Genomic DNA, 25,668 nt, shown 5'->3' on the forward strand with positions numbered 1-25,668 from the left:
GCAAGTTAAATTATTTGAGTACCTGAGATGCAAATTGTGATATATTGTGATATTGATACGCATGCGGTGGTATAAGGTGTGGGTATTGAAACACATGCGGTGAGATAAGGGTGGCTTGATATGCGTGGCTAGTAGGGGAACTACTAGAAGTCATGTGGTGTGATAAGGTTGGCTAAAACGCGGGATGCTATTTCGGTAAAAAATATTTTCTTTCAAATAAATTGTGAAGGCTCCCGCGGTGAGATAAGGAAATGAGATATTGTGAATTTGTTTATGATTTGGGACTACGAGGCGGTACCTCGGGAGTGCCCTTGTTGATATTGATTTATGGCCGCAGTTGCCTTTGATTATTGTTGTAATTTTCTTCAAGTTGAAAAGAATTATGTTTTGTTTCCACGAGGTATTTATTTGCCATTATTTGATGTAATTAAATGTGACATACTACTTGATTCATTTATATTGTCATTTTATCTTATATTATTGTTTAAATTTTTTACCATGCCATTATTTATTCTCCAGTAGGGTCTGACCTGACCTCGTCACTACTCTACCGAGGTTAGGCTTGGCACTTACTGGGTACCGTTGTAGTGTACTCATACTACGCTTCTGCACATCTTTTTATGCAGATCCAGGTACATCTTATCAGATCACGCATCAGTAAACTATCTGTACGAGGAGACTTCGAGGTATATCTGTTAGCGTCCGCAGACTCCGGAGTCCCCTTCTATCTTACTATGTTGTTTTTCTCATTTGCTTTAGACTCTAATGTATAGAGATATAGAGAATAAATTCTTAGAAGCTTGTGACTTATTTCTACCGGGTTTTGGGAGTTGAAATTATTTGAATTGTAGTTTATTTATTTCAAATATTTATTATTATTCCGCATTGATAGGCTTACCTAGTCTTAGAGACTAGGTGCCATCACGACATCTTACGGAGGAAATTTGGGGTCGTGACATGTTAATAGTGTGTAACTGCAAACAGTTCAAATATGCTCTTCAACTAAACGCTATTGAACAAATATGCCCTCCACAAGTTTTAGCTACAAACCAACAACCATAAATAACCTGAACATACATAATTTGAACATACACAACATGAACATACATAACATGAACATACACAACATGAACATACACAATCAACAGCTACAAACCAACAGCCAGAACAACAACCTGAACAACATTTAGAACAATATTCATTTGCATAAAATCATTTGAAGTCAAATAAAAGGTTTGAATTCACCAAAAACAAACTGCTAGAATTTCATCAAAAACCAACAGCCAGAGCAACAACCTTAATATAAGTTTTTAACACAGAGACATCTACCGCAAAAAGGTTCATAAACTTTCTAAATTTCACAATTTGATGCCATCTTCAATTTCTTCTTCTTTCTTGCTTCATCTCGGATCAGCTTAAGTGTGACAACTGATTTTCCCCTCCAAGTGCCTTAGTTGGTGAATAAGGTAAATTTGATGTCACTGCCACTCCATCTGCATCTTCACAAAATTGAATTCTTCTTGTTCCTGTTGGTGGCTTACATGCAGCTTTCTAACTACAAGTCTTGTTTCTGATTCAGTAATAACCATTGGCCTCAGAGGTGGATCTTCATCATTATCAATAACAGGACCATAGCCTTGTGATAAATCAGTTGTGGCATAAGAGGATTCTTGTGTCTGTTATGTCACAGGTTCACTGTCAAAGTCCATTCTTTCATCTTCAAAAGCAACATATGCAAGTGGAAATTCTGGAGCTGAGATCTGACTTGAACCACCTTTCTGGTGTTTCCTTTTCCTTGTTTTTGAAGTCTCTGTTGTGGTTTTCTCCTGGCACCCAAAAAATTAGAACTCTTAGAAGATATGAAAAATTAAAATTCTTAGAAGATGTAACAAATCAGAATTCTTTACCTTGAAACAGCCTCTAGCATTGTGGTTTTCACCACTACAATTATTGTATGTCTTCACAACTCCCTTTGTTGAGTAACTCTACTTCCCAATCCTCTTCCTTGCTTAATTTGGTTCCCTGGTTCTCTTCACTCTAGGTCTGCCAACATTTTTGGAAGCATCAGGAGGTTCCATTGCCTGATCTGGTTCTACTTTCCAAAAACAAATTTCCCTAATTGGCTAGAGCTTGTGATTGTAAGTCAATAAATATGCTTTTTTGCTATAGTACCAGTGGATTTATGACAATGGCTCATCCTACCAAAGTAAAAATATGTTAGTAATTAGATAACATTAGAATAATTCTGTGAAAGATAGTTGTGGCTCATACATTTTCATACAATATAGCCTTGATTGCATGGGGGCATGGGATACCAGATAATTTCCACACTCTACATATGCATCTTTTCTTTTTAAGATCCACATTATATCTATCATCACCTATACTAATTTTATATTTAAAGTCACCATTAAACTCAACCTTGCAGTAATGTGTTATTGCCCTATAGTCATTATACAGCTTCAAAGCATATAGACTGAAGTCACCATTCCATTTACTAATGTCATCTCCATTTGTAGCCAACAAATTCATAACTTTTATCCTTATCTCCTCTAACATCTTGATGATTTGCATATGTCTTGTTTTCAGAATCAATGCATTAGTGAAATTGTTGTCAACCATCATGTTTTTACACTGAGTACCAAAATATGCTCTGCACCAAGCTTGTGGTGGATAATTCAATAAGTCTTTAGCAACAGCACCATCATCAGATATCTCTCCCAACTTGGTAAGTTGATATTTGAAATCTTCTTCATAATTGCTCCAAGCACTCTACCATAAAAGTTTCTTCATCTGTCCAATTCTCCATTTTTTCCTACCAATTAGCTTCAATATATCTCACACAAAACCTGTGGTGAGCATTAGAAAATACATTCCTCACAGCATAAAGTAAACCCTATTGACAAAAGAAACATAAATGTGAGAAAGAAAACTAGACAAAATAGAATAAGAAAATAAATAAAAGATGACAGTAATACCTTTTGCATATCTGAGATGAAAGTAACTCCAAGACCATCATTTAGATCCAAAGAAGCCTTAGAAGCTCAAAAAACTATCCCCAAGTTCTAGCATTTTCCTTGTCTACCACAGCCCATGCAAGTGGGTGAAAATGATTCATGCTATCTTGACCAATAGCCACTAGCAACTGGCCCTTATATCTCCCCTTAAGAAAAGTACCATCCAGCCCAATCAGTGGTCTCAAGCCATCTTTCCAACCCATCTTCAATGCATTGAAGCATATATACATCCTTAAGAACTTTCTTTTTCCTTCTTCAAGGGCATCTTTAGAAATATTAATTACAACATCAGTGTCAGGATTAGATTATCTAAGTTCTTGCCCATAGGTATCAAGTTTCTTGTAGTCATCAACAAAACTGCCCTCTAACTTCTTAAGTGTCAAATTCTTGGCCCTTTTAAGCTTAGACATTGACACATTTAATTCAAACTCAGTCTCTAAATCATCTTTCATTTCCTTTAGGCTATACTGAGGATTATACTACACTTTTCTCTTAAATAGGTGTGCTAATGTATTTTGATCGGTCATAGGATTTTTGAAGCAAGAATCACATGAATGGACATCTTTCCATGTCTTCATTTGATAGTTATCACTATTGCCATCCTGTGAGATATAACATCTAAATGGACAACCAGTAGCACACTTATTGTTAGCCCTAGTTGAATAAGTTTTGATCACCTGCAAGCCTCTTCTATTAGCCAATGCATAGAAGTTTATTGTCCTTCTAGCTTCTTCAATATCCTTAAATGTAATACTCCAGCTACTTAAAATGTTATAACCTCTCAGTTACAACCCTCTTTATTTCTTTACTAATAGCTTCAAGTTCTGCAGAACCTTCTGAATCATCAAAAATACCACCACCCAAACTACTTTCACATTCAGAAGCTGCATCAATGTCTACAGAATATTTCTCTTTATGATGAATAATATTTTGACCAAACACCCTAGCTTCAAACTCATCCACATCAAAAAAGTTAATCACATTGAACTCTTTAGAGAATAAGTACTGAAGAGTCCTCATACCATCATCATCAGTTACTAGATAGTACCTCCCCGAAGGTCCAGTCACTAAAAGTTGCTCAACTGAGCTAAATCCTAAATTTTTGGTAAATTCTTTACAAAGACTTTTATAGTTGACAAGGTAAGAATCATAACCAGACAAAGTGTACACATGCTTCTGATCATACATTATTTCAGGTGAAAATACCTAATTACTCCCATAGTGAAATACCATGTCCACTTTAGCAATCATCTTTTGTTTATATCATATGCAAAGGAATAAAAAGAGCGACAAGTGTGGGCCACAACAGTAAGTAGAAAGGCATAAGCATGACCACAACCAGTTCGAGTAAAAAAATTTAAAAACATACGGTAATGAAGGACTACAACCAGACAACAAAATCATCAATTACAACACATTATTCACTTTATTTTATTCTTTAGTAGGATAAAGTGCCAAAAAGATATCAATAAACAACAACCCCATTATAAGACAAGAAACCCTAACCCCACATATAAAATACAAACAAACGAATCTCTGACATACAAATAGAAAAAAGAGAACAAGACAGAAACATAACATACTTGTTAAAAGCATCCAGCCTTCGACTTATCTCTGGAAACGAAACCCTAGAGGTCCAGCTTTGTGGTGTGGTCGGCTGAGAAGAAATTGGGATTTGGGAGAAGAAAGCGAGGTGAGAGAGTGGGGTAATAAAATAGAATTGGAGTTTATTAAAATAGGGTATTGGGTCGGGTTGATGTTTAGCACCAGATCTGGTGCTAAATATTTTATTAGTGAGGTCCGTCTAAAATATGGCATATATGAGCCACCTTATGCATGGCAAGTGCCGGATTGAGTCCACCTTTTAATGACAGGCAAATGTGCTTAATTTCGTATAGTTCACGGGCATAAATAAGCTTTTTTCATTGTTAATTTTTTATCTCATATCAAACATTCAATAAACATTCATTTATTAGATTTTTTTTACTATATGATTCATTTAGCAGATCTCAACAACAACAACAACAACAACAACAACAAACTCAGTTTAATTTTATAAATGAGATCTGGGAAAGGTAGTGTGTACGCAAACCTTACCCCTATCTCATTTAGCATATCTTGTGGCCTAAAAATGAAGTCATGCTGTTGGTACTGCAGTTATTTTAGATCCAATAAGTTGACACTTCAATTCCATTTTTGTTGCACCTTTCATATCAACTTTCCAACTCCTTTTTTCTATTACATATTATTTTGTAACGGGAAGAAGAAAACTCATTCGAAATACAGAATTTAACATTCGATTTCAAGTTTACATATTTGGTAATCCAAATGGACAATATATAATGACAATTGACAAGATACAAACTTGTGATAATATGGTCCACAAAAATAGTAAATACTTATCTGCACTTGGTATTTATACCAAATTAATGAATATAAGATATGTATCTTTTACGCACACATTTATCATGTATTCAGCCATGATTAAGTGATATGTAATCTTAGTTTAATTATTAACTACTAAGGTTAAATTGTTTAATTTAATATAAATATTAGGGTAAATATTAACTGTCAAAGAAGGGGACCCCAAAGACTGTAATTCACATTATATTTTGCCATTTTGGGAGATTGATTGGTGACGTAGATTTAACATAATAAGCAGACAACAAAGAATAAAAAAAAGAAATTGAAGAAGACGTGGGAGAAAGAAAATAAAACCAATATTTTTTGGTAACTAAAATTAAAAACCAAATGTTTGTTCCTAGATTATGAATTCAAAGTCAACTAACTATTCGCATTGAGCTCTTCAAATTACACCGTTACACGTCCTTTAAATAACTCTTTGCTAATTCACCATTGTTTATATCTCCTTTATTTCATTATTTTTGTGCTAATAAAAAGTAATTGGTATATGACTTTTAATTAACAACTATAATTATGATATACTCCCTCCGTTTTAATTTATGTAAACTCATTTGACTGGGCACGGAGTTTAAGAAAGAGAAAAGACTTTTGAACTTGTGGTGTAAAATGAGACACATATATTTTGTGTGGCTATAAATCATTGCATAAAGGTAAATTATTTACAAATAAGGAAAGAGGTCATTCTTTTTTGCACGGACTAAAAATGAAATAAGTTCACATAAATTGAAACAGAGGGAGTACTATATAATATATGAAATAGGATATTTCGTTTCAAACTTAGGACCCGTTTGACCATAAGAAAATTTTTACTTTTTTCGATAAAATTGTACTTTTTTTAATCATTATTTGGCCACAAAAATTTCAAATTTCACTTGAAGTTAAATTTTTGAATTTTGCAAAAATTTAAAAAACTCCAAAAAACTATTTTTCAAAATTTTCACTTCAAATCACTCAAAAAAATTAAAAAACAGTTCAAAATTATATTCATGTCCAAACACAACTCTAATTTTCAAATATTATTTTCACTTAAATATTTTTTTATTTTTTATTTTTCGAAATTTCACAATTCCAATGTCCAAACGCCCACTTAGGAAGAGAAATACGTAAAATTTAAAAACCATCGAAGTATTATTGTGGGTCTCACATCCGTTATTTCCCATGGGCAAACAAGGGTAAGTAAGTTAGTTTAACAACTAATAAACCCCAGATTAAGCCCACAAAGCAAGCTTAACAAGAAAGGAAAAGAATATTGTAAATAGCTGTACAAATTTCCACAATTTGTGTGGGGGTTTGCGCAAAATCAAATTTATCTCCCTCTCTCTCTCTCTCTCTCTTTACATTTTTCAGTTTTTGCTCTGTTCAATTCGAATAGCTAGGGTTTTTGTTATGGGGCAACAATCGTTGATCTACAGTTTCGTTGCGAGAGGAACGGTGATTTTGGCTGAGTATACAGAGTTCACTGGGAATTTCACAAGTATAGCATCGCAGTGCCTCCAGAAACTTCCTGCTTCCAATAACAAATTCACTTACAATTGTGACGGCCATACTTTCAACTACCTCGTTGATAACGGCTTCAGTGAGTTTTTTCGTTCTCTGTGTGTGTGTGTGTGTGTGTTTTGATCTGTCAGTAAAATGGTTTGACTAGTCCGTTATCTATGATTCAGTGAGTCTATATGTAAATGTTTATGTGTTTGTGTGTGTGTGATTTTACTGATCCGTTATCTATGATTCTCTGCTTGTTTGATCCGATGACTATTTTATAATGATCAGTTTCATTTTCATATAAAACAAGTCGTTTTCACTTCTTGTTGACTGTTTTTGGTTTAGGATAAGTAGCCTCTAGATCTTAGTCAAATATCGAAAGATGATCAATTTGTGGCTTTGAATTTGAGATAATGCAGAATTTTGGTTTGGATCTCTTTCATTTCATAAACTATTTGCAAATAGGGAAACTGACCGTCATAATAAGGATATGAAATTTTTACTTGAATTCACTTTTTGATAATTTGGACCAGTCTTTTTGGTCTCCTTTGTTAGAATCTACAGATATTTGCCATTGATTATGCTGTTTAGCTAGCATAGATGACAAAACATTTGAGTCATTACTCATTATGTTGATATCTAATGCGTGACTTTATCTACTTTCAGTATTAAGTTGAGATAATTGTATGGAATGTGCATTTCAAGAATTGTTCGAAATGTGAACTGATACTTAGCACCTTTTAAATTCAAAATTATGAGAAGGCACCCAGGCTTGATTGCTTATCTAATTTGTGCTCTTCCTTCAAGTGAGTCATGGAATGTGACAAAATGCAAATCTTGCATAACACACATAAATTTAGCTTGTTGGATTACCGATTGTTATGGAGGCTAAATAGTATGTTTCAACATACTATACAGAATCTGAGATTTTACTTTTTCAAAATTTGGATGGATATGAAAAAGAAGTTATTTGGACAGATTATTGTTTCACTTGTATCAGGAGAATTTTCATCTATCTGACTATCACATGATATGTGTATTATTGAACGAGGATATAAGGAAAAAATTCTACTTATAAAAAAAGAAGATATAAATAAAAAATTCTGATGCAACGTTGTGAAAGTATGAGACTAATTTCTTGAAGGTTTCTCTTAAAGTATTTATTTTCTTAAGATACTGGTGTGCATTTACCTCATTACTTAAAATGATGATGGCTACATGACAATCTGATATGCAATACACCATTGACAAGCTGTTGTTTGTTTTTTGGCAATTGTCATGCTGATGAGCTTTATTTTGTACAAACAGCATACTGTGTTGTAGCTGTGGAATCTGTTGGCAGACAGGTCCCAATTGCATTTCTGGAGAGAGTGAAGGATGATTTCACCAAGAAATATGGTGGAGGCAAAGCTGCTACAGCTGTTGCTAACAGCTTGAACAGGGAGTTTGGGTACTTTCCATTCTCTAGTTCCCTCTTTTTAAGTATGAAAGCAAATGTCATAACACCGTAATAACTACAGGCCCAAAATGAAGGAGCAGATGCAATACTGTATTGATCATCCAGAGGAAATCAGTAAGCTTGCGAAGGTGAAGGCCCAGGTTTCAGAAGTTAAAGGTGTGATGATGGAAAACATTGAGAAGGTAGAGAATAGTCCCTCTGTATTATATGGTTTTTAAAAGACTTGATGTCCTGATGTGGAACTAGAAAGCAGTGAGAGTTCAAGAAACCGTATTGTAGTTTGTTGATGAGAATTGTGGCCTTGCAGGTCCTGGATCGTGGGGAGAAAATTGAACTTCTGGTGGATAAAACTGAGAATCTTCGCTCACAGGTTTGAATCCGATGAAATTCTTTGTGTCTTTTGGTGGATAAGACTTTTCTATATCCTAATTCTAAAAATTGTTAGTCTTGAAGTGTTGATGACAAAGCACTATTGCTAGTTTATATGAATAGGAGCTGCTATCATACTTTTCTATTTTTAATCAGAATGCCAGCTAGTTTAGTAAATTTTGAAGTGGTCCAGATATATCCAGTTCCTTACTGAATTTGATATGTAATGATGCAGCTATGATTCATCAGTTGGTAGCTTTTGATATCCACTGTTGAGCAATCATTTTCGTTGTTCTACCAGTTTTATGTATTGCTAATAATCACTTTGTCTGAAGTGTAATTTTAGTAGCAAACTGTAGGTACTTGAGTTATTCTGCTCCTGCATGTTGGAATTTGGAACCCCTGATTTGTTGGTGCATCATAACACCTTAAGTTGTATCTTTTTTTCCCTGTTCGTCATTGGACTTGTATCTGCTTTGTGTTATTGTTTACTCGTTTGCTGTCATTTGAACAAAAATTATAGGGGTTTCTGAAAGAGTATTATATCGCAGGCACAAGATTTCAAGACACAAGGAACGAAAGTCAGGAGAAAGATGTGGTTGCAGAACATGAAAGTAAAGCTTATAGTCCTGGCAATCATTGTTGCCTTGATTCTGGTCATAGTTCTTTCAATATGTCATGGCTTCAAATGTCATTAATTGGGGCTCTTTTTTCTTATCATGCCGGTTATTGAACTCAAAATTCTTAATTTTTCTAGCAGTAGCCTGCCCGTTCTTTGTAATTCGTGTCTTTTTTTTTTTGGGTGATACATTTTGCTTTATGCTTGTGGACGTATGATGAACAGTGCATGTATAGCTTGTCATGCTGAAAACTGACTGTACTACCGAAAGCTTCTCCTTAGGAGCTCATTAGGTCACACGATTTTAACGTGAATTAAACTTTTGAAATATCTGAAATTGAAAGACCCAGTGGAAATAGTACATATTACACGCTTGAAATGCTCTATTTTCTGCCTGCCATTTATGCCTGACTGCCTTGTAACAATTTAATAGACAATATCAATCAACTACTAGTATTTATTTGTGGCCATAATTCTTTTTTGGAGGGTGGGGTTTGGGGCGGAAAGGGTAGCGGAGGCTGTTTCCCTTTTCTTTTCTTTTTTTGTAATGATCGAGAGTATCTGTCTGGGGCTAACTCCTAGGAACAACAGCACCTTTTTTGGTTCTTTTCGTCTTTTTGAATGTTGAAAACTTTTCCCTTTTTCAAATATAGAGGAATTTTGGGCGTCTTTATTGACATTGTTTCTTGTTAACAGAAACTACGGTTATCTTCGTCTAATGTTAGTGTAGTTTTGAGTTAGGCGTAGGTGGAGATAAGGTCGCGAGGACAAATTGAGTGGATTTGAGTTTTCATTAATGAATAATGGTCTCTCTCTTGGTTTGTATTGTATCATATCTTCTACTACTATTTACTTAGCAAATACGAATAGAATAGCTAACTTCACTTTCAAAGTTCCAACAGCTATTACGACGTGTTTATATTTCAAGCTTCACAATGTGGTATTTGCATCAGTCAAGAATTTCTAAAGGCTTTGCGAAGCTATAGAGTTTTTGATATATCAAGGACTCCCTTGAAATGTTGCAAATAACATTCGCAAGGAATTACCTAAAACCTTAAAAAAAGAAGAAGGATTTAGGTATCTCAAACGTTGAAATACATGGTTTGACGCAAAACTTCATTATAAAGAAGAAAGCCCTGTTGAGAATCAAAAACAAATTTTGTAAAAAATAAGCGGGAAATATAGATGATGGGCACTTGTTAATAATATTAATCTAAGATTTATATTATCGAGGGCAAACGAATAATGAACCTAATGAACTGGAACATTCTAAGGAGTCATATTTAACCTTATTAGAGATATGGTCTTTTGGGAAATCGTCATCTTGAGATCTCAGGGCCAAATATTGAAGATAGAGATTATCAAAACAGAAATAGAAATTCAAAATTATGAAAAGAAAGAAATGACTAGGACATCTTTAGATAAACAAAAGAATATGTTCTAACTGAATAAATACAGCAAAGCATCTGTAACCAGTGAATTGAACAGACAGTTTTCAGATATTGACAACTTGAACTTGGCTTCATTGAGGATATATATGCCTAGCCCACATAACATGATGCTGAAAAACAAAACAATCTCTACGCAACAACTCATTGATGCAACAAGCCACAATTTCATCTTTTTTAGATAGACTGGACAGAAAGAAAATATGCCAAGGCAAGCATTTTTAGGTATAGCAAACTAGAGATCCAATCCACAACTATGCCTGGTTGTGGTTGCTACCACCCCTTGGACGGTTGCCCATCCGTCCACGGCCACGACCATAACCATAACCCCTGCCACCTCCACCCCTGCCTCTTCCATAACCAGAGCCTGATACCGCACAACATACAAATATTCAGCACCAAATGCATTAATATAACATGATACAAGGTAAGTAAGGTGACAAAAACAAGACGAGGTATCCATGCTGTGCATACTTACCACGATATCCCCAGCCACCACGACCCCCACCTCGTCCCCAGTTTGAGTTCCCACCATTTTCTATCAAAAATAAAAATGTGGCATACATTGAGTACAAATAAATTCCAGAAGTGTTGAGCACGAAGCATAAAAATTTCTTCAGCTAAGGAGGAATACCTTGATAGTTTGTATAACCATCTTGATAATTTGTATATCCGCCTTGATTATTTGTATATCCGCCTTGATTATTTGGATATCCGCCTTGATTATTTGGATATCCACCTCTGCTCCAACCACGCCCCCTCCCTCTACCACGGCCTCGCCCTCGACCATATGAATCTAAAACCGAGTTATGGTAATATCAGATGATGTAGCAAACTTTCACATGAATCACTTTCCCATAATTATTCTGTTTGCAGGTCATTACCTTCATTACCAGCATTGTAGACTGCTCGCGCTTGTCTAGGTGGTGGTTGCTGCTGTTGAGGCTGGTAATTATACCGTGGGGCGTAGTTGTTGTTGTAGTAGTTGTTGTTATAATTAGTCTGCTCAGTCTCAGAAGGTGCTTGATACCTAGGAACATGAACTTACATAAGATGTTCTAACAAACAAGCTACCACATAGAAAATAACAAGGCTACAAGGAAACAATTTCAGTCGGAAGACTCAAAAAGATAAAGCAACGATCACAATACTGCGTAACTCAAATAAAGTATCTTAAAATTGTTCTCAAGTGAGAATGTTAAAATCTGAAAGAACATCCTAATATAAATGTATAGCAAAGAGTTACCCTGGAGAGTTGTTGTTCAGTTCCTTCGTTGACAAGGTGATTGAAATCATTGAGACATGCCGAGTCTGCTCCACACTTTTACAAAGAAAACCAACATTCAAGAATCAGAACCCCAACTATGCAATTTGCACTCAATTGGAGAATAGAAGGTAAATCTTAGTATTATCCCACATGATAGGCAGTTATGCACCTTACACCTAACATGCACTGAAAAACAAATGAATTTAGAGAAAGCTAGCAAGACTTGAAACTTACGGCAAAAGGCCCTCTTCAATAGGTTCCCATACATCTGTTATGCTTACTGAGCTGATAGCAGTGTCTTGATGCAGGCGAGGAATTCTTCTCTGAAAGAGAATAGAACATTGAGTTACATCTGAATATGGCAATATAGAAAGTGCACTGGAAGAAAAAACAAAACAGGCAAGCTACCTTAATGATCTCTGCAATAGCTACAGTCTTGCTTATTGCCTGACCCATTGCTTTCAAAACAATCTCTTTTCCACGCTTCTCCTGAATAGCCGTTAGTCATTAGAAATTTCTATTAGCCACTACTAACAAAAAATACTACAGTTTCCATCAGACCTCCCACCAAAAACATGAGAAGGAAATAATGTCCATAGCAGCTTAGACCTCAACCTTGGGGATGGATTATGAATTAGCAGAAAATCATACAGCTACAAGTACATCTTGCTTGAATGTAGGGCAAAAATAAAAGCAATTCAAGATAGGAAACACACAAGAAAGATTCTTAGAGCCAATAACAGACCACAAGTATTCTAATCTGCATCTACAAAGAATATTAATAATTACAGAAACTCTCTCCATTTTACCATTCATCTGCTGCAACACAGGGAATCAACATTCATCTTATGTTACATTGAAAAGTAGATTGATTTAGCTCACCTACAACTCAGTTCTGGCTTAATATTCAAAGCGACTAATATATAGTATGGCACTCAATTTTATCAAATAAAATCATCAGAACGGTACCATTTGTTATCTACTTCGAGCTTGGGCTCAGCCAATTTCCATCAAGTTAGTAGTTCATAGCATAATCCTAGAAACAGAAAGCATAAACCACACTACGTCATTGTCATACCATTAGTTCCATTATCATTCCCCAGTTCAGCCAAACTCCAGAAATATAGAAAGAACCTCAATCCAAATATTACAGTTTTAACAACTTGCATATAACAACAACTACTACAACACCTCAGTCCCATACAAGTTGGTGTCGGCTATACAAATCCTCACTGACCACGTTACAAGGACTCATACATGAGAAATAAAACTCCTAGCAATCAGCCAACCATAATAAGACCTCAAGGAATGACAATATGACTCCGCAATGGTTTAATTTATCATACCCGCAACATAATGCAAAATAGTTCTCACGAAACCAAATCATCAGCCTAGTGGTCAATGAAGTGGGAGGAGAGCGGTGAGTTCTAATGTTCAAATCTCAACGGAGGCAAAAAAACATTAGGTGATTTCTTCTCATTCGACTAAACCTTGGTTGACAGAGTTACTTATACTGAGTTAGCAGGTACCTCTACCAACAGTACTAATAACAACAAACCCAGTGTAATCCCACATAGTGGGGTCTGGGGAGGGTAGTGTATATGCAAATCTTACTAGAGAGGTTGTTTCCAATAGAAACTCGGGAAGCCTCGAGCAGGTACTTCTATCATTAAAAAAAAAAGTACCCATGAATCCAATCATTCAATCAAATATGCCTCAATCCCAAATTAGTCAGGTCAGCTCTACGAATCCTCTGTATCTATTCCAACCCATAAATACATTTTTTTTCAAATGAGAAAGCAAACTGCATTCTGTCCACCAATGGAAACCCATAAATACATGCAAAGTTATGGTATACAGAATAACACAGTGAAAAATGCAAAAAATAAAAATAATAAAGGGCCAAATTAATATAAAAAAAGAATAACAGAAAGAGAGTGAGTGATACCTGAAGAAGACTAGTGGCATAGCTGATGTAATTTCTAACAAGTCCCTGTGAAGTGATTCGGATTTCATTCTCGTTAATCGGTATTTCTGGTTTCGGTTTCGCTACTTTTTGGTATCTATCCATTGAGAAACAAACCCTAAACTTCTTTCGTCCTTTGGTATTTTGTTGTGAGAAACAGAGGGGGAAAACTGTAAACCCTTAACAGAAACAGCGGCAGCAGCGAATTGTTTGCAATTACGTGAATCACATTTTTAAATTGGATTTCCATTTTTGGGCTTACTTACTGTCAGGCCCAATTTTACAGGGTCTCGAAGTTCTAGAAAGTGCGTGAGAATCATGAAATACTCTACCTGTAAGCTGAGCTCTGGATTATATTCAGGCCTTTTTTACGGAGTGAAGTCCATCTTGTTTTACCTAAACCCAGTGAAAATAGCATGTGCTGGTCAGTACTCGGATTGATAATTGAAAAATAGTCATTATTTATAAGGTTATTAAAAAATAATTATTATTTTATACAGATATTAAATTTGAACAAAATTACCTTAGCTGAAACACAGAAAGTTCCACCGTAATATGTTGGATTATGAAACTTCTACGTATAAACTTCCAGCATACTATATTGGAACTACAACACATTATGAAATTCCAGCACATTATGCCGGAATCTCATACGTATGTAAAAAATTCGAACTCAAGCATATTATGCTGAATTTTTTTCGAATTTTTAAGGGTATTTTGGTTCAAATTTTATTTTTACATGAAAAAATAATTAAATTTTAATTATTTTTAAAATTGTGGCTAATTTTTAATTAGTATTTATAAATCAGGCTATTTTTATTTTTTTTTCCCTAAACCTACGCTATTTTCTATTTTTCTTTTGAGTTTTTAATATATTTGATAGGTTGGCCAAAAGTATATTACAGTCACTAATCAAATATATAAGAAATATACAATGTGTATAAAAATGTATTATATATACTGATATATTAAAAGTATATATTTATCAAGGGTGAAATTAAAAAATAACCAAATTTACAAGTGGTAATAAAAAAATTGTCATAGTTTCAAAAGTAGTCGAATTTTAGCCACTTTTTATGTAAAGATAAATATGAACGAAAACATTATTCAAAATTCGAAAAATATTCCAGCATAATATACTAGAGTTCGAATTTTTTACATGTGAACTTCCAGCATAATATACTGGAGTTCCAGCATAATATGCTAGAAGTTCATACACAGGTGCTCCAATCTCCAATATATTGCTGGAACTTTCCGTGTTGCAGCAAAATAATGGTTATTTTTCAATGACTTTACAAACACTAGCTATTTTTCAATTACGAGTCCCAAAACTGGTTAGCCCGTGCTATTTTCACATTTGTCAGCTCTTGTTTTAGAATTTAGAAGATGGCTACACTGGGTAAAAATTCCTTTTCTTTCTATTCTCATTGGACACGCCCTACTAATTTTCCCACATTTCGCTTTTAACCATTTTTTTTTTTTGGCCATAAACTAACCAAATCATACTAGTAATTTCACAGGTAACCCTCTTTCTGCATTATGACAAACTCACTCAAACTATACGAACCTACACTTACAATAGATTATAGAGTTTCTGCACATATAAGTATCTTCGCATGAGGCTCGTTCAAGGAATGTCTCATACGAATAGACCACAATTATATTATGATAACAACCACTTAATCGATCTGGAGGAAAGCCTCTAATGCTCGCGTTTTATGGGAATTTTTTTTTGACTATTTATCTTTATCAAAGTCGGAAGTAAAAGGCGAAAAACCCAGAACTAGTTAATAGAGGATGCTTGATTATGGTTTGAGCTTCCTTGGCTTATGAAGGTAAGTCAAAGCGCAACAAAAGCCTCTAAAAATAGCACGGGCTAGTCAGTTTTCGGACTGTTAATTGAAAAATAGTCAGTGTTTGCAAATTCATTGAAAATAAGCCACTATTTTACTGCAACACGGAAAGTTTCAACATAATATACTGGAGATTCATGCACCTGTGTATGAACTTCCAGTATATAATGCTGGAACCCGAGCACACGGAAAGTTCCAGCATAATATACTGGAGATTGAAGCACTTGTGTATAAACTTTCAGCATAGTATATTTATACTGGAACTCCACCATAATATACTGGAGTTCCTGCATAATATACTGGAACTCCAGTATATTATGTTGGAAGTTCATATGTAAAAAATTCGGTATATTATGCGGGAATATTTTTTAGATTTTGAACAGTATTTTCGTTCAGATTTATCTTTACATGAAAAGTGGCTAAATTTTGATTACTTTTGAATCTGAGATTATTTTTCAATTAACACTTGTAAATCTGGCTATTTTTGAATTTCACCTGAAAAGCCTTAGCCAAAACAATAGCTAGAGAAGCAAGAGCAGCAAGGCAAAAAATAATCTTAAATATTCCAACTGCATGAACTTAATACTTAAACCAAGTAAACGATAGTTGGTGAGTTTGTTTGGAGTCGAAGATAGAATAGCAAGATTATATAATTTAAAAAATTTAAGGATGTTTAAATTTAAAAGAAGTGAAAAAAATTTCCGATAAAGGGTGTTTAATACGTGTTATATAGCTCTAAAACGTAATATTTTATCTATATACACAATACAATTTTCCGACGAAGGGTAGTCTATGACCATGTGGCTTCGCCACTGCAAGTACTTACAGCCTATTAGGCCAAGCTGCAAAAATCAACTTATTTTGAGAAGTATTTTTTCTTAATAGTGTTTTTCTCAAAAGTACTTTTGATGAAAAGCATTTTGTGTTTTGATAATTAATTTGAAAAATGCTTCTGAGTAGAAATTAGTGTTTGGCCAAACTTTTAAAAACTGCTTCTAAGTATATTTTTCTCAAAAGTACTTTTCAAAAAAAAATGCTTTTGGAAAAAAGCTACTTTTTCTGCTACTCCAAAATTGCTTCTACTTCTCCTCAAAAGCATTTTTATTTCTTCCAAAAGTACTTCAACTTTGAAAAAAAAAATACTTCTATTCTTGATAATGGGTATTTATTTTTGATTATGACTTTGTTGAGTTGTCGGTAATCAATACACATACATAGTGACTCATCTTTCTTCCTCACAAAGAAAATCGGTGCGCCCCATGGTGACACACTTGGTCGGATAAAACCCTCCTCTGACAAATCCTTCACTTATTCCTTACCCAAAGGAGATTTGAGGTATAATTGTACGGCGTCCGCAACTCTAAAGTCCCCTTCTACTGTTCAGACTATTCCACCAAAATGTCTGCTCTTTATCAAACTTAAATTCTTGCACCCCGAAGAATGTTATCAAGGGAAACATTTGAACAAAAGCTAATCACTCTATGAAACTTACTAGCAAGTAGCAATTGCTGACAAATTAGGCACTTTCCTCCAGCTACACTTCCCAAACTCATTTCCAAATTCACAAACACAAGCAGGGTAATTCTTGTGATGCTCTTCATTGTACACATAAATAATATTCCCCAATCCAAAACATTTTAAACTAGCAAATTTGTCATCCTCTTCACTATCAAACAAACAATACATCAATTCTTGTGGCATTATAGCAATTTCACTAAACTCCATTGTTTTCTCATCAACTTTCCAAAGTATAAAATTTGGTCCATTTGGTAAATTGCATAATCCACCTAAAACTAAACAATCTTGACATGAAACCAAGAATGAAAACAAAATCCCAGGTGGTCTAAGTGTTTGAACCTCACTCCACAAACGTTTGTCCAAATCAAAATATGTAATAAAACAAGAATATATCCCAAAAACATAGAATTTCCCTTTCAATAAAGCTGAACATAACCATTGTGATGAATTACCTGACCTAAAATCAGCTGGTAAACGTGGACAAAGTTCCCAAAAATCCAAATTTGGATTATAAATTTCCACAGCAAAACGGTCCTCAATTTCAACTAATCCACCAACAAATCTAACACCACCTACAACAATAAATCTTGGTTCTTGATTTAACCCATCTTTGTAATAAACACCAACAAGAGGATTACACCTAGAGAATTTCAAAGGACTAGTTTGAACCCAAGTGCCATTGAGAATTGGCTTAAAGCTGAAATTTTGAGAAGATGTAGCAAAGAAAAAATCATTTGAACCAATAAAGAAATCTTGGGATAAAAGGGTTGAAGTGGGAAGTGTAATCCATTCATTTGCATCAGGGTCAAAAGCATAAGCTTGGTTATTTTTTATAAAAATGTTGTTTTGGCCACAGAGAAAAAGCCATGGTTTTTTTGTAGCTGAGATTCTGGTGGTAAATGAAGAAGAGGTGATTATAGAATTCCAGTTTTTGCATACAGAGGAAGCAATAACTATAGAACGAATTGGGAGGTAAGAGAGGATTTTTCTGTAATATCTGAACAAAGATTATCCCATTTCTTGAATGTATTGTCATTTTTTGAATCCATATTTTCTTCAAAGAAAAGTTTTTTGGTAGAGGGTTTTTTAAAAGATAGATTTTTTGGGTGAAATATTTAGGATTATGCCGACAGAATATGAAGGGAAGTGTAAGAAATGGAAGAGGAGGAAGGGAAGAAATGGTGAATTTGTTTTGTTATTTTTGTTGGATAGTAACAGAAGAGAAATATAAAGACGAGAAAATTTAAGACCTTAGTTTTGGAGTTTACTATAATGACATAGTCTTGTGGGTCGTGTTATTTGATTAGTCCGTCACTTTTTGTCTCATTTGTGAATCAACCACTATTAACGAAGATCTCAATGAAAATGTCTAAAAATATCCAAAAGAATTAACCCAAATAGCCGATGGAAGTATAATATATATATATATATATATATATATATATATATATATATATATATATGTATAATTAATATATAATTTATGTATATGTTAAAATAAATAAATAATTAATATGATCGGCTATTTATGTAAAGATTCCTAATATCTATCATGGGGATTCACCATATAAAATGGTGGACCCAAAATTGGCGGAGGTACCGAATAAAATTTTGAGTAAATGCAAGAATGCATATCGAACCAAGACAACATACTAAAAGTCAAGTTGTGCCATCCAAATCAACCAATATAATTGTCTAACTTTTGAGTTTTAAGGTGCATATATATTATTTAAGATATATACATATATACATAAAAAATTTCTGAAGTTAGCTGGGGCGCTGATCTTCCTACCCTAAGGGTAGATCCACCACTATATACAATGGTTTATGTAATCATTCATAAAAAGTGAAATTAATAATACATAAAACTTTATAAGGAACCTGCAATGGTGGTATTACTTGGTTTTTAGCTGTAAAATCACAAGATGGATTTATAGGGAAAAGTTGCAAAAGAATCATAATCCATTTCCTTTAGAGGGTTGTAAATGATTGTGTCAATAAGGTCTTTCATTACAAATTACTAAGTTAAGACTAATGCATTGCTTACTTATTGTTTGCGTTACAAAGTCTTAATGTCATATTAAATGCTCTTTTAAATAGCAAGAAGATTGAAACTATTCAACTTTAGGATGAGAATCAACTACAATATGTAACAGTTATACTGAGAATATATGTCCAGTTCGATTTTTGATAGGAGTTACCCGTAATAAAAGCTTGTTATTTGAATTTGTTTATCATTTAAAAAGGTTGTCGTACATAACCCTGCTTCACCTTACTTGTTACGTATTAACAAAGGCGGATCCAGAATTTAATATTTATGGGTTCCTGCAACAATCTCGAATAAATTTTTAATAGTAACTGGGTTCACATTCAAATGGTTATAGATATCTAGTAAATTTTTCGAACACATTTACACTATTTGAACAAAAGTTATCGAGTTTACGTAAACCCGTAGATCGCAAGGTGGATCCGCCCCTGTGTATTAAATGCTGTTGAGGTTTTAATTTTTAAGATGAAATAGTCTTAAAATGAGGATGAATAGGAAATAGAGGGAAAATAAAATTTTTGAGTAAAATTTTAAGTTTTCCCCTCTTGACAATGAGACATTGTCCCATATTGGAAGAAGAAGAGATTTTTGGTGGGTATATATATAATTGCTCTTCTTGTAGCTCTTAAAGAGTTAAGAAGAAAACAAGCCTCGCGCCGTCGTCGCTCGCTCGACTCGGCTTCGGCTACGGCTTCGGCTTCGTCAACACTGGCTGCTATATATATGTGCAGCAGCTGTTGAAGAAAGACACACAACACTCAACACTCAACACACAAACTGAAATCCTGAAATCGCTCAACAGATTTGGCTATACATTGCACTCCTTCCTCTCAGCATTTCCATACGATTTTCTGAGTTTCTACTCCTTTGTTCTGCATTGTTTTAACTTCAAATAAAGCAACTGTAAGTGTGATTTGCTACCGAACTTTGTGTTCGCTGAAACACTGGGGTTTGAAGTACCGCTACACCAGTGTGTGATTCGTTCTATCCTGGGAGGAAATAATCCATTACCTTGGGTACTAGGAGGGGATTAAATTCCTTAAGGAAACACTGTGAATTCAGTGGGCTCGAATTAATTACTGTTTCATTACGTTAACTTATATTTTGCAGAATTATTATTTACAAATACAGCAATATTGGCGGGACTAACAATCTTAAGGAATTTAATATTTATTTCTGTATTTGTGTTATTCTTATTATTCTGCAAACTAAAACCTTTGTGGTTTTGTGTACTCCCGTTTTGGAGAGTAAAGCCTTCGTGGCGTTTTGTTGCAAATTAAAATCTACGTGATTTTTACTCCAGTTTTAAAACGTTTACTAAACGTTTGTTTGTGTCATTCTTTTACAGAAAAAAATGACGACTGAAAGCGAAAATCAAGTTGTTCCGATGGTGACTGCCAACGCATCGACAAGCCGAACACCGGCATTGGCACCGGCAGAAAAATCCGAAAAATTTTCCGGGATTGATTTCAAGCGTTGGCAGCAGAAGATGTTCTTCTACTTAACTACGTTATGTCTACAGAAGTTCATCAAGGAAGATGTTTCTGATCTGCCAGATAAAACTCCAGAGAATGAACGCTTTCTCGTGATTGAAGCGTGAAAGCATTCTGATTTTTTATGCAAGAATTATATTCTTAGCGGACTGGACGATAATCTGTATAATGTATACAGTAGCGTGGAGACGTCAAAAGAATTGTGGAATGCGCTTGAAAAGAAATATAAAACTGAAGATGCCGGGATGAAGAAATTCGTTGCCGCAAAATTTTTGGACTACAAAATAGTAGATAGCAAGTCTGTTATTACCCAAGTCCAGGAATTGCAAGTGATTATTCATGATCTACTTGCTGAAGGTCTTGTCATCAATGAAGCATTCCAAGTAGCAGCAATGATTGAGAAGTTGCCTCCGTTGTGGAAGGACTTCAAAAATTATTTGAAACACAAACGAAAGGAAATGTCCCTTGAAGATCTCATTGTTCGGTTGAGAATCGAAGAGGACAATAAAGCTGCTGAAAGGAGAGGCCGTGGAAATTCAACAATAATGAGAGCAAATATTGTTGAAGCTAACAAAAAGAGGAAGAAGGCTTCTGGTCCGAAATACAACCCAAGCAAGAAGCGGTTCAGTGGAAACTGCTACAACTGTGGGAAAACCGGACACAAATCTACGGAGTGTCATGCTCCGAAGAAAGACAAGAAAAGGGGTCAAGCAAACATGATAGTAAAGCATGATGATGTTGATAACTTGTGTGCCATGCTTTCTGAATGTAACTTGGTGGGGAATCCTAAACTGTGGTGGTTTGATTCAGGAGCCACTCGCCATGTTTGTGCAGTTAGAGAAGCTTTTGCTACTTATGCTCCTGCTGGACCCGGAGAGACAGTTTATATGGGAAATGCTTCAACAGCAAAAGTTGAAGGATATGGGAAGATATTTCTGAAAATGACTTCTGGCAAGGTCATGACTTTGAACAATGTCCTTCATGTTCCCGAAATGAGAAAGAATTTAGTCTCTACTGGACTTCTTGTTAAGCACGGTTTTAAGTGCATTTTTGTGTCCAACAAGATTGTCATTAGTAAGAATGAAATATTTGTAGGAAAAGGTTACCTCACCGAGGGCCTTTTCAATCTGAATGTAATGGTTGTGGAAAACAATAATAATATTTCAGCTTCTTCTTACTTACTTGAGTCAAATGATTTATGGCATGTACGTTTGGGTCATGTCAATTATAAAACCTTGCGAAAAATGATTAACTTGGAAGTACTGCCCAAGTTTGAATGCGAAAAATCAAAATGTCAAACATGTGTGGAATCTAAGTATGTTAAACATCCTTATAAGTCAGTTGAAAGGAATTCAAATCCTTTAGACTTAATTCACACAGATATTTGTGACATGAAGTCAATACCATCTCGCGGTGGAAAGAAGTATTTCATAACTTTTATTGACGATGGTACTCGATATTGCTATGTTTACTTACTGAATAGTAAAGATGAAGCAATAGACGCATTCAGGCAATACAAAAATGAAGTTGAAACGCAACTTAACAAGAAAGTAAAAATGATAAGAAGTGATAGGGGTGGTGAATATGAATCTCCTTTTGAAGAAATATGTTTAGAATATGGAATTATTCATCAAACAACAGCCCCTTACATGCCCCAATCTAATGGGATTGCGGAAAGAAAGAATCGCACATTAAAGGAGATGATGAATGCGTTGTTGATAAGTTCTGGTTTGCCACAGAACTTGTGGGGGAAGCCATTCTTACGGCTAATCGAATATTAAACCGAGTGCCCCATAGCAAAACACAATCCATTCCATATAAAAAATGGAAAGGAAGGAAGCCCAACTTGAATTATTTTAAAGTGTGGGGGTGTTTGGCAAAAGTGCAAGTTCGTAAACCCAAAAGGGTAAAGATAGGACCTAAAACCGTTGATTGTGTTTTCATAGGATATGCGACAAATAGTAAAGCATATCAATTTCTGGTTCATAAATAAGAAAATCCCGACATTCATAATAATACGGTTATAGAATCAGATAATGCTGAGTTTTTTGAAAATATATATCCGTATAAAAAGGAATGTGAGTCGTTTGGTGAAGGATCTAAACGACCTCAGGAAGAAACAAAAGAAAGTACATGTAATCAGGAGGATCCAAGACGTAGTAAACGTCAAAGAACGTCTACTTCATTTGGACCAGATTTTGTGACTTTCTTATTGGAGAATGAGCCTCAAACATTTAAAGAAGCTATGATTTCTTCGGAATCATTGTTTTGGAAAGAGGCAGTCAATAGTGAAATAGAATCCATATTGAACAACCATACATGGGAATTGGTTGATCTTCCTCCTGGAAATAAACCTTTGGGTTCTAAATGGATTTTTAAGAGAAAAATCAAAGATGATGGCACTATTGATAAATTCAAGGCAAGACTCGTAGTCAAAGGGTATAGACAACGAGAAGGTCTAGACTACTTTGATACATACTCTCCAGTTATAAGAATTACGTCCATACGGATATTAGTAGCATTAGCTGCAGTGTATGGTCTTAAAATTCATCAAATGGATGTTAAGACGGCCTTCTTAAATGGAGAGTTGGAGGAAGAAATTTACATGGAACAACCTGAAGGGTTTGTGGTTCCAGGTAAAGAAAAGAAGGTATGTAGACTTGTTAAGTCTCTTTACGGACTAAAACAAGCACCCAAACAATGGCATGCGAAATTTGACCAAACAATATTGTCAAATGGTTTTAAGATAAATGAATGTGATAAATGTGTGTACATTAAAAATGTTCCAAATCACATAGTCATTGTTTGCCTATATGTGGATGATATGCTGATAATGAGTAATGACATTGCCAACATAAATGCTACTAAGCGTATGCTCAATAGCAAGTTTGATATGAAAGACTTGGGAGTTGCTGATTTAATTCTGGGAATTAAGATCCATAAGACTCCTCAAGGTATGGCATTGTCACAATCTCATTATATTAAGACAGTACTTGAAAAATTCAAGCACTTGGGCTTTAAAGTTGCAAAGACTCCAATTGACGTGAATCTTGCATTAGCAAAGAACAAAGGCCAAAGCATATCACAATTGGATTATGCTCGTGTGTTGGGATGCTTAATGTATATCATGAATTGTACACGACCAGATATAGCTTGTGCTATAAGTAAACTGAGTCAATATACGAGCAATCCAGGCCAATCTCATTGGATGGCAATGAAACGAGTTTTGGGATATTTAGAACATACCCAGAACTTTGAATTGCACTACAGTAATTTTCCTGCGGTGATTGAGGGATACTGTGATGCAAATTGGATCACCGGTTCAACTGATTCTAAGTCCACGAGTGGATATGTATTCACTATTGGTGGAGGAGCGGTATCTTGGAAGTCGTCCAAACAAACATGTATTGCCCGCTCTACAATGGAGGCTGAATTCATAGCCTTAGATAAAGCCGGTGAAGAAGCTGAATGGCTCCGAAATTTCTTGGAAGACATTCCATTTTGGCCCAAACCGTTGGCACCAATATGCATACATTGTGATAGTCAAGCGGCAATTGGAAGGGCTGGGAGCGTTATGTATAACGGTAAATCTCGTCATATACGACGAAGACATAAAACCGTTAGGCAATTACTCTCTAGAGGAATTATCACGATTGACTATGTAAAGTCAAGTGATAATGTGTCGGATCCACTTACAAAAGGCCTAACTAGAGAGGTAGTTGAGAAATCATCAAGGGGAATGGGGCTATGGCCGAGAACAAGTCATTGTGGCGGTAACTCTACCTAGAAGACTGGAGATCCCAAGATCTAGGTTCAAGGAGATCAAACAAAGTCATTAATGATGGTTCAACATTGTCAAATAAAATTTTAGTCCGTTCTCGTGATGAGACAATGTTCAGTACCAAAGATAAAGCATTAAGGCTTTTTAATGATTTCTAAATTTGATACGAGGTATATCAAATAGTGTATCTACAGGATGACACGTTTAGGAATCACCTATGTAAGTGTGAAGTGTTAGCCGCTTCAAGGAGAACTTTGTAAGGCCAGTTCTCTACGCACTTATGAAACCAGGCGGTATTCATGGCTGAAACGAACACAACAATGAGAACCAAAGACAGTTAAGGGTTGATTGTATGACTTATGGTTGTCTAGGTATACACCAAAGATCGACGGTTCAAAGATATCAAATCTACCGATTGACCGAGTATATCCTACATAAGTTTACTACGGAAAGTTCAAAGGGAAACCTACTTATCCAGATGCGATTAATCCTTGCTTGCAAATCACACAGTATTTTCATGCATACTTCCGTGATATAGCCATTCCCCATTCATGTGGGGGATTGTTAAGGTTTTAATTTTTAAGATGAAATAGTCTTAAAATGAGGGTGAATGGGAAATGGAGGAAAAATAAAATTTTTGAGTAAAATTTTAAGTTTTCCCTCTTGACAATGAGACATTGTCCCATATTGGAAGAGGAAAAGATTTTTGGTGGGTATATATATAATTGCTCTTCTTGTAGCTCTTAAAGAGTTAATAAGAAAGCAAGCCTCGCGCCGTCGTCGTCGTCGCTCGCTCGGCTCGGCTTCGGCTACGGCTACGGTTACGGCTTCGACTTCGGCTTCGGATTTGGATTTGGATTTGGATTTGGTCAAATGATCGATTGATTGATTAATTTTTTGGACCAAATTTATTTGTTAATAGTAA

At 35.0% G+C, this 25,668-nt stretch overlaps 4 protein-coding genes across 4 annotated transcripts in view; 1 reads left to right on the plus strand and 3 right to left on the minus strand.

Moving 5' to 3' along the window:
- Positions 1–25,668, minus strand: part of LOC104106036 (uncharacterized) — a 187,835-nt gene that overhangs the window by 64,745 nt on the left and 97,422 nt on the right. The gene's annotated exons all lie outside the window — the stretch shown is intronic.
- LOC104086170 (vesicle-associated membrane protein 721) lies at positions 6,680–9,707 on the plus strand. The gene is made up of 5 exons (XM_009590366.4): positions 6,680–7,017; positions 8,232–8,373; positions 8,444–8,564; positions 8,690–8,752; positions 9,303–9,707. Exons 1-5 carry the CDS (start codon positions 6,828–6,830, stop codon positions 9,447–9,449), a joined length of 663 nt encoding a protein of 220 aa, XP_009588661.1. The 5' UTR covers positions 6,680–6,827; the 3' UTR covers positions 9,450–9,707.
- On the minus strand, positions 10,757–14,270 carry LOC104086169 (uncharacterized). The gene is made up of 8 exons (XM_009590365.4): positions 14,034–14,270; positions 12,494–12,574; positions 12,320–12,408; positions 12,065–12,139; positions 11,703–11,848; positions 11,453–11,614; positions 11,297–11,356; positions 10,757–11,185 (listed from the first exon to the last, which is right to left on the minus strand). Exons 1-8 carry the CDS (start codon positions 14,154–14,156, stop codon positions 11,073–11,075), a joined length of 849 nt encoding a protein of 282 aa, XP_009588660.1. The 5' UTR covers positions 14,157–14,270; the 3' UTR covers positions 10,757–11,072.
- Positions 16,988–18,424, minus strand: LOC104086168 (F-box/kelch-repeat protein At3g24760; the record flags this gene model as incomplete). Its single annotated transcript, XM_009590364.4, is given in 2 exon segments — positions 16,988–17,403; positions 17,405–18,424. Coding segments are annotated over 2 exon segments (1,101 nt in total), but the record flags the coding sequence as incomplete, so codon positions are not given.

The sequence above is a fragment of the Nicotiana tomentosiformis genome, chromosome 6 (assembly GCF_000390325.3).
Source record: "Nicotiana tomentosiformis chromosome 6, ASM39032v3, whole genome shotgun sequence".
In the NCBI taxonomy this organism is placed as follows: Eukaryota; Viridiplantae; Streptophyta; class Magnoliopsida; order Solanales; family Solanaceae; genus Nicotiana; species Nicotiana tomentosiformis.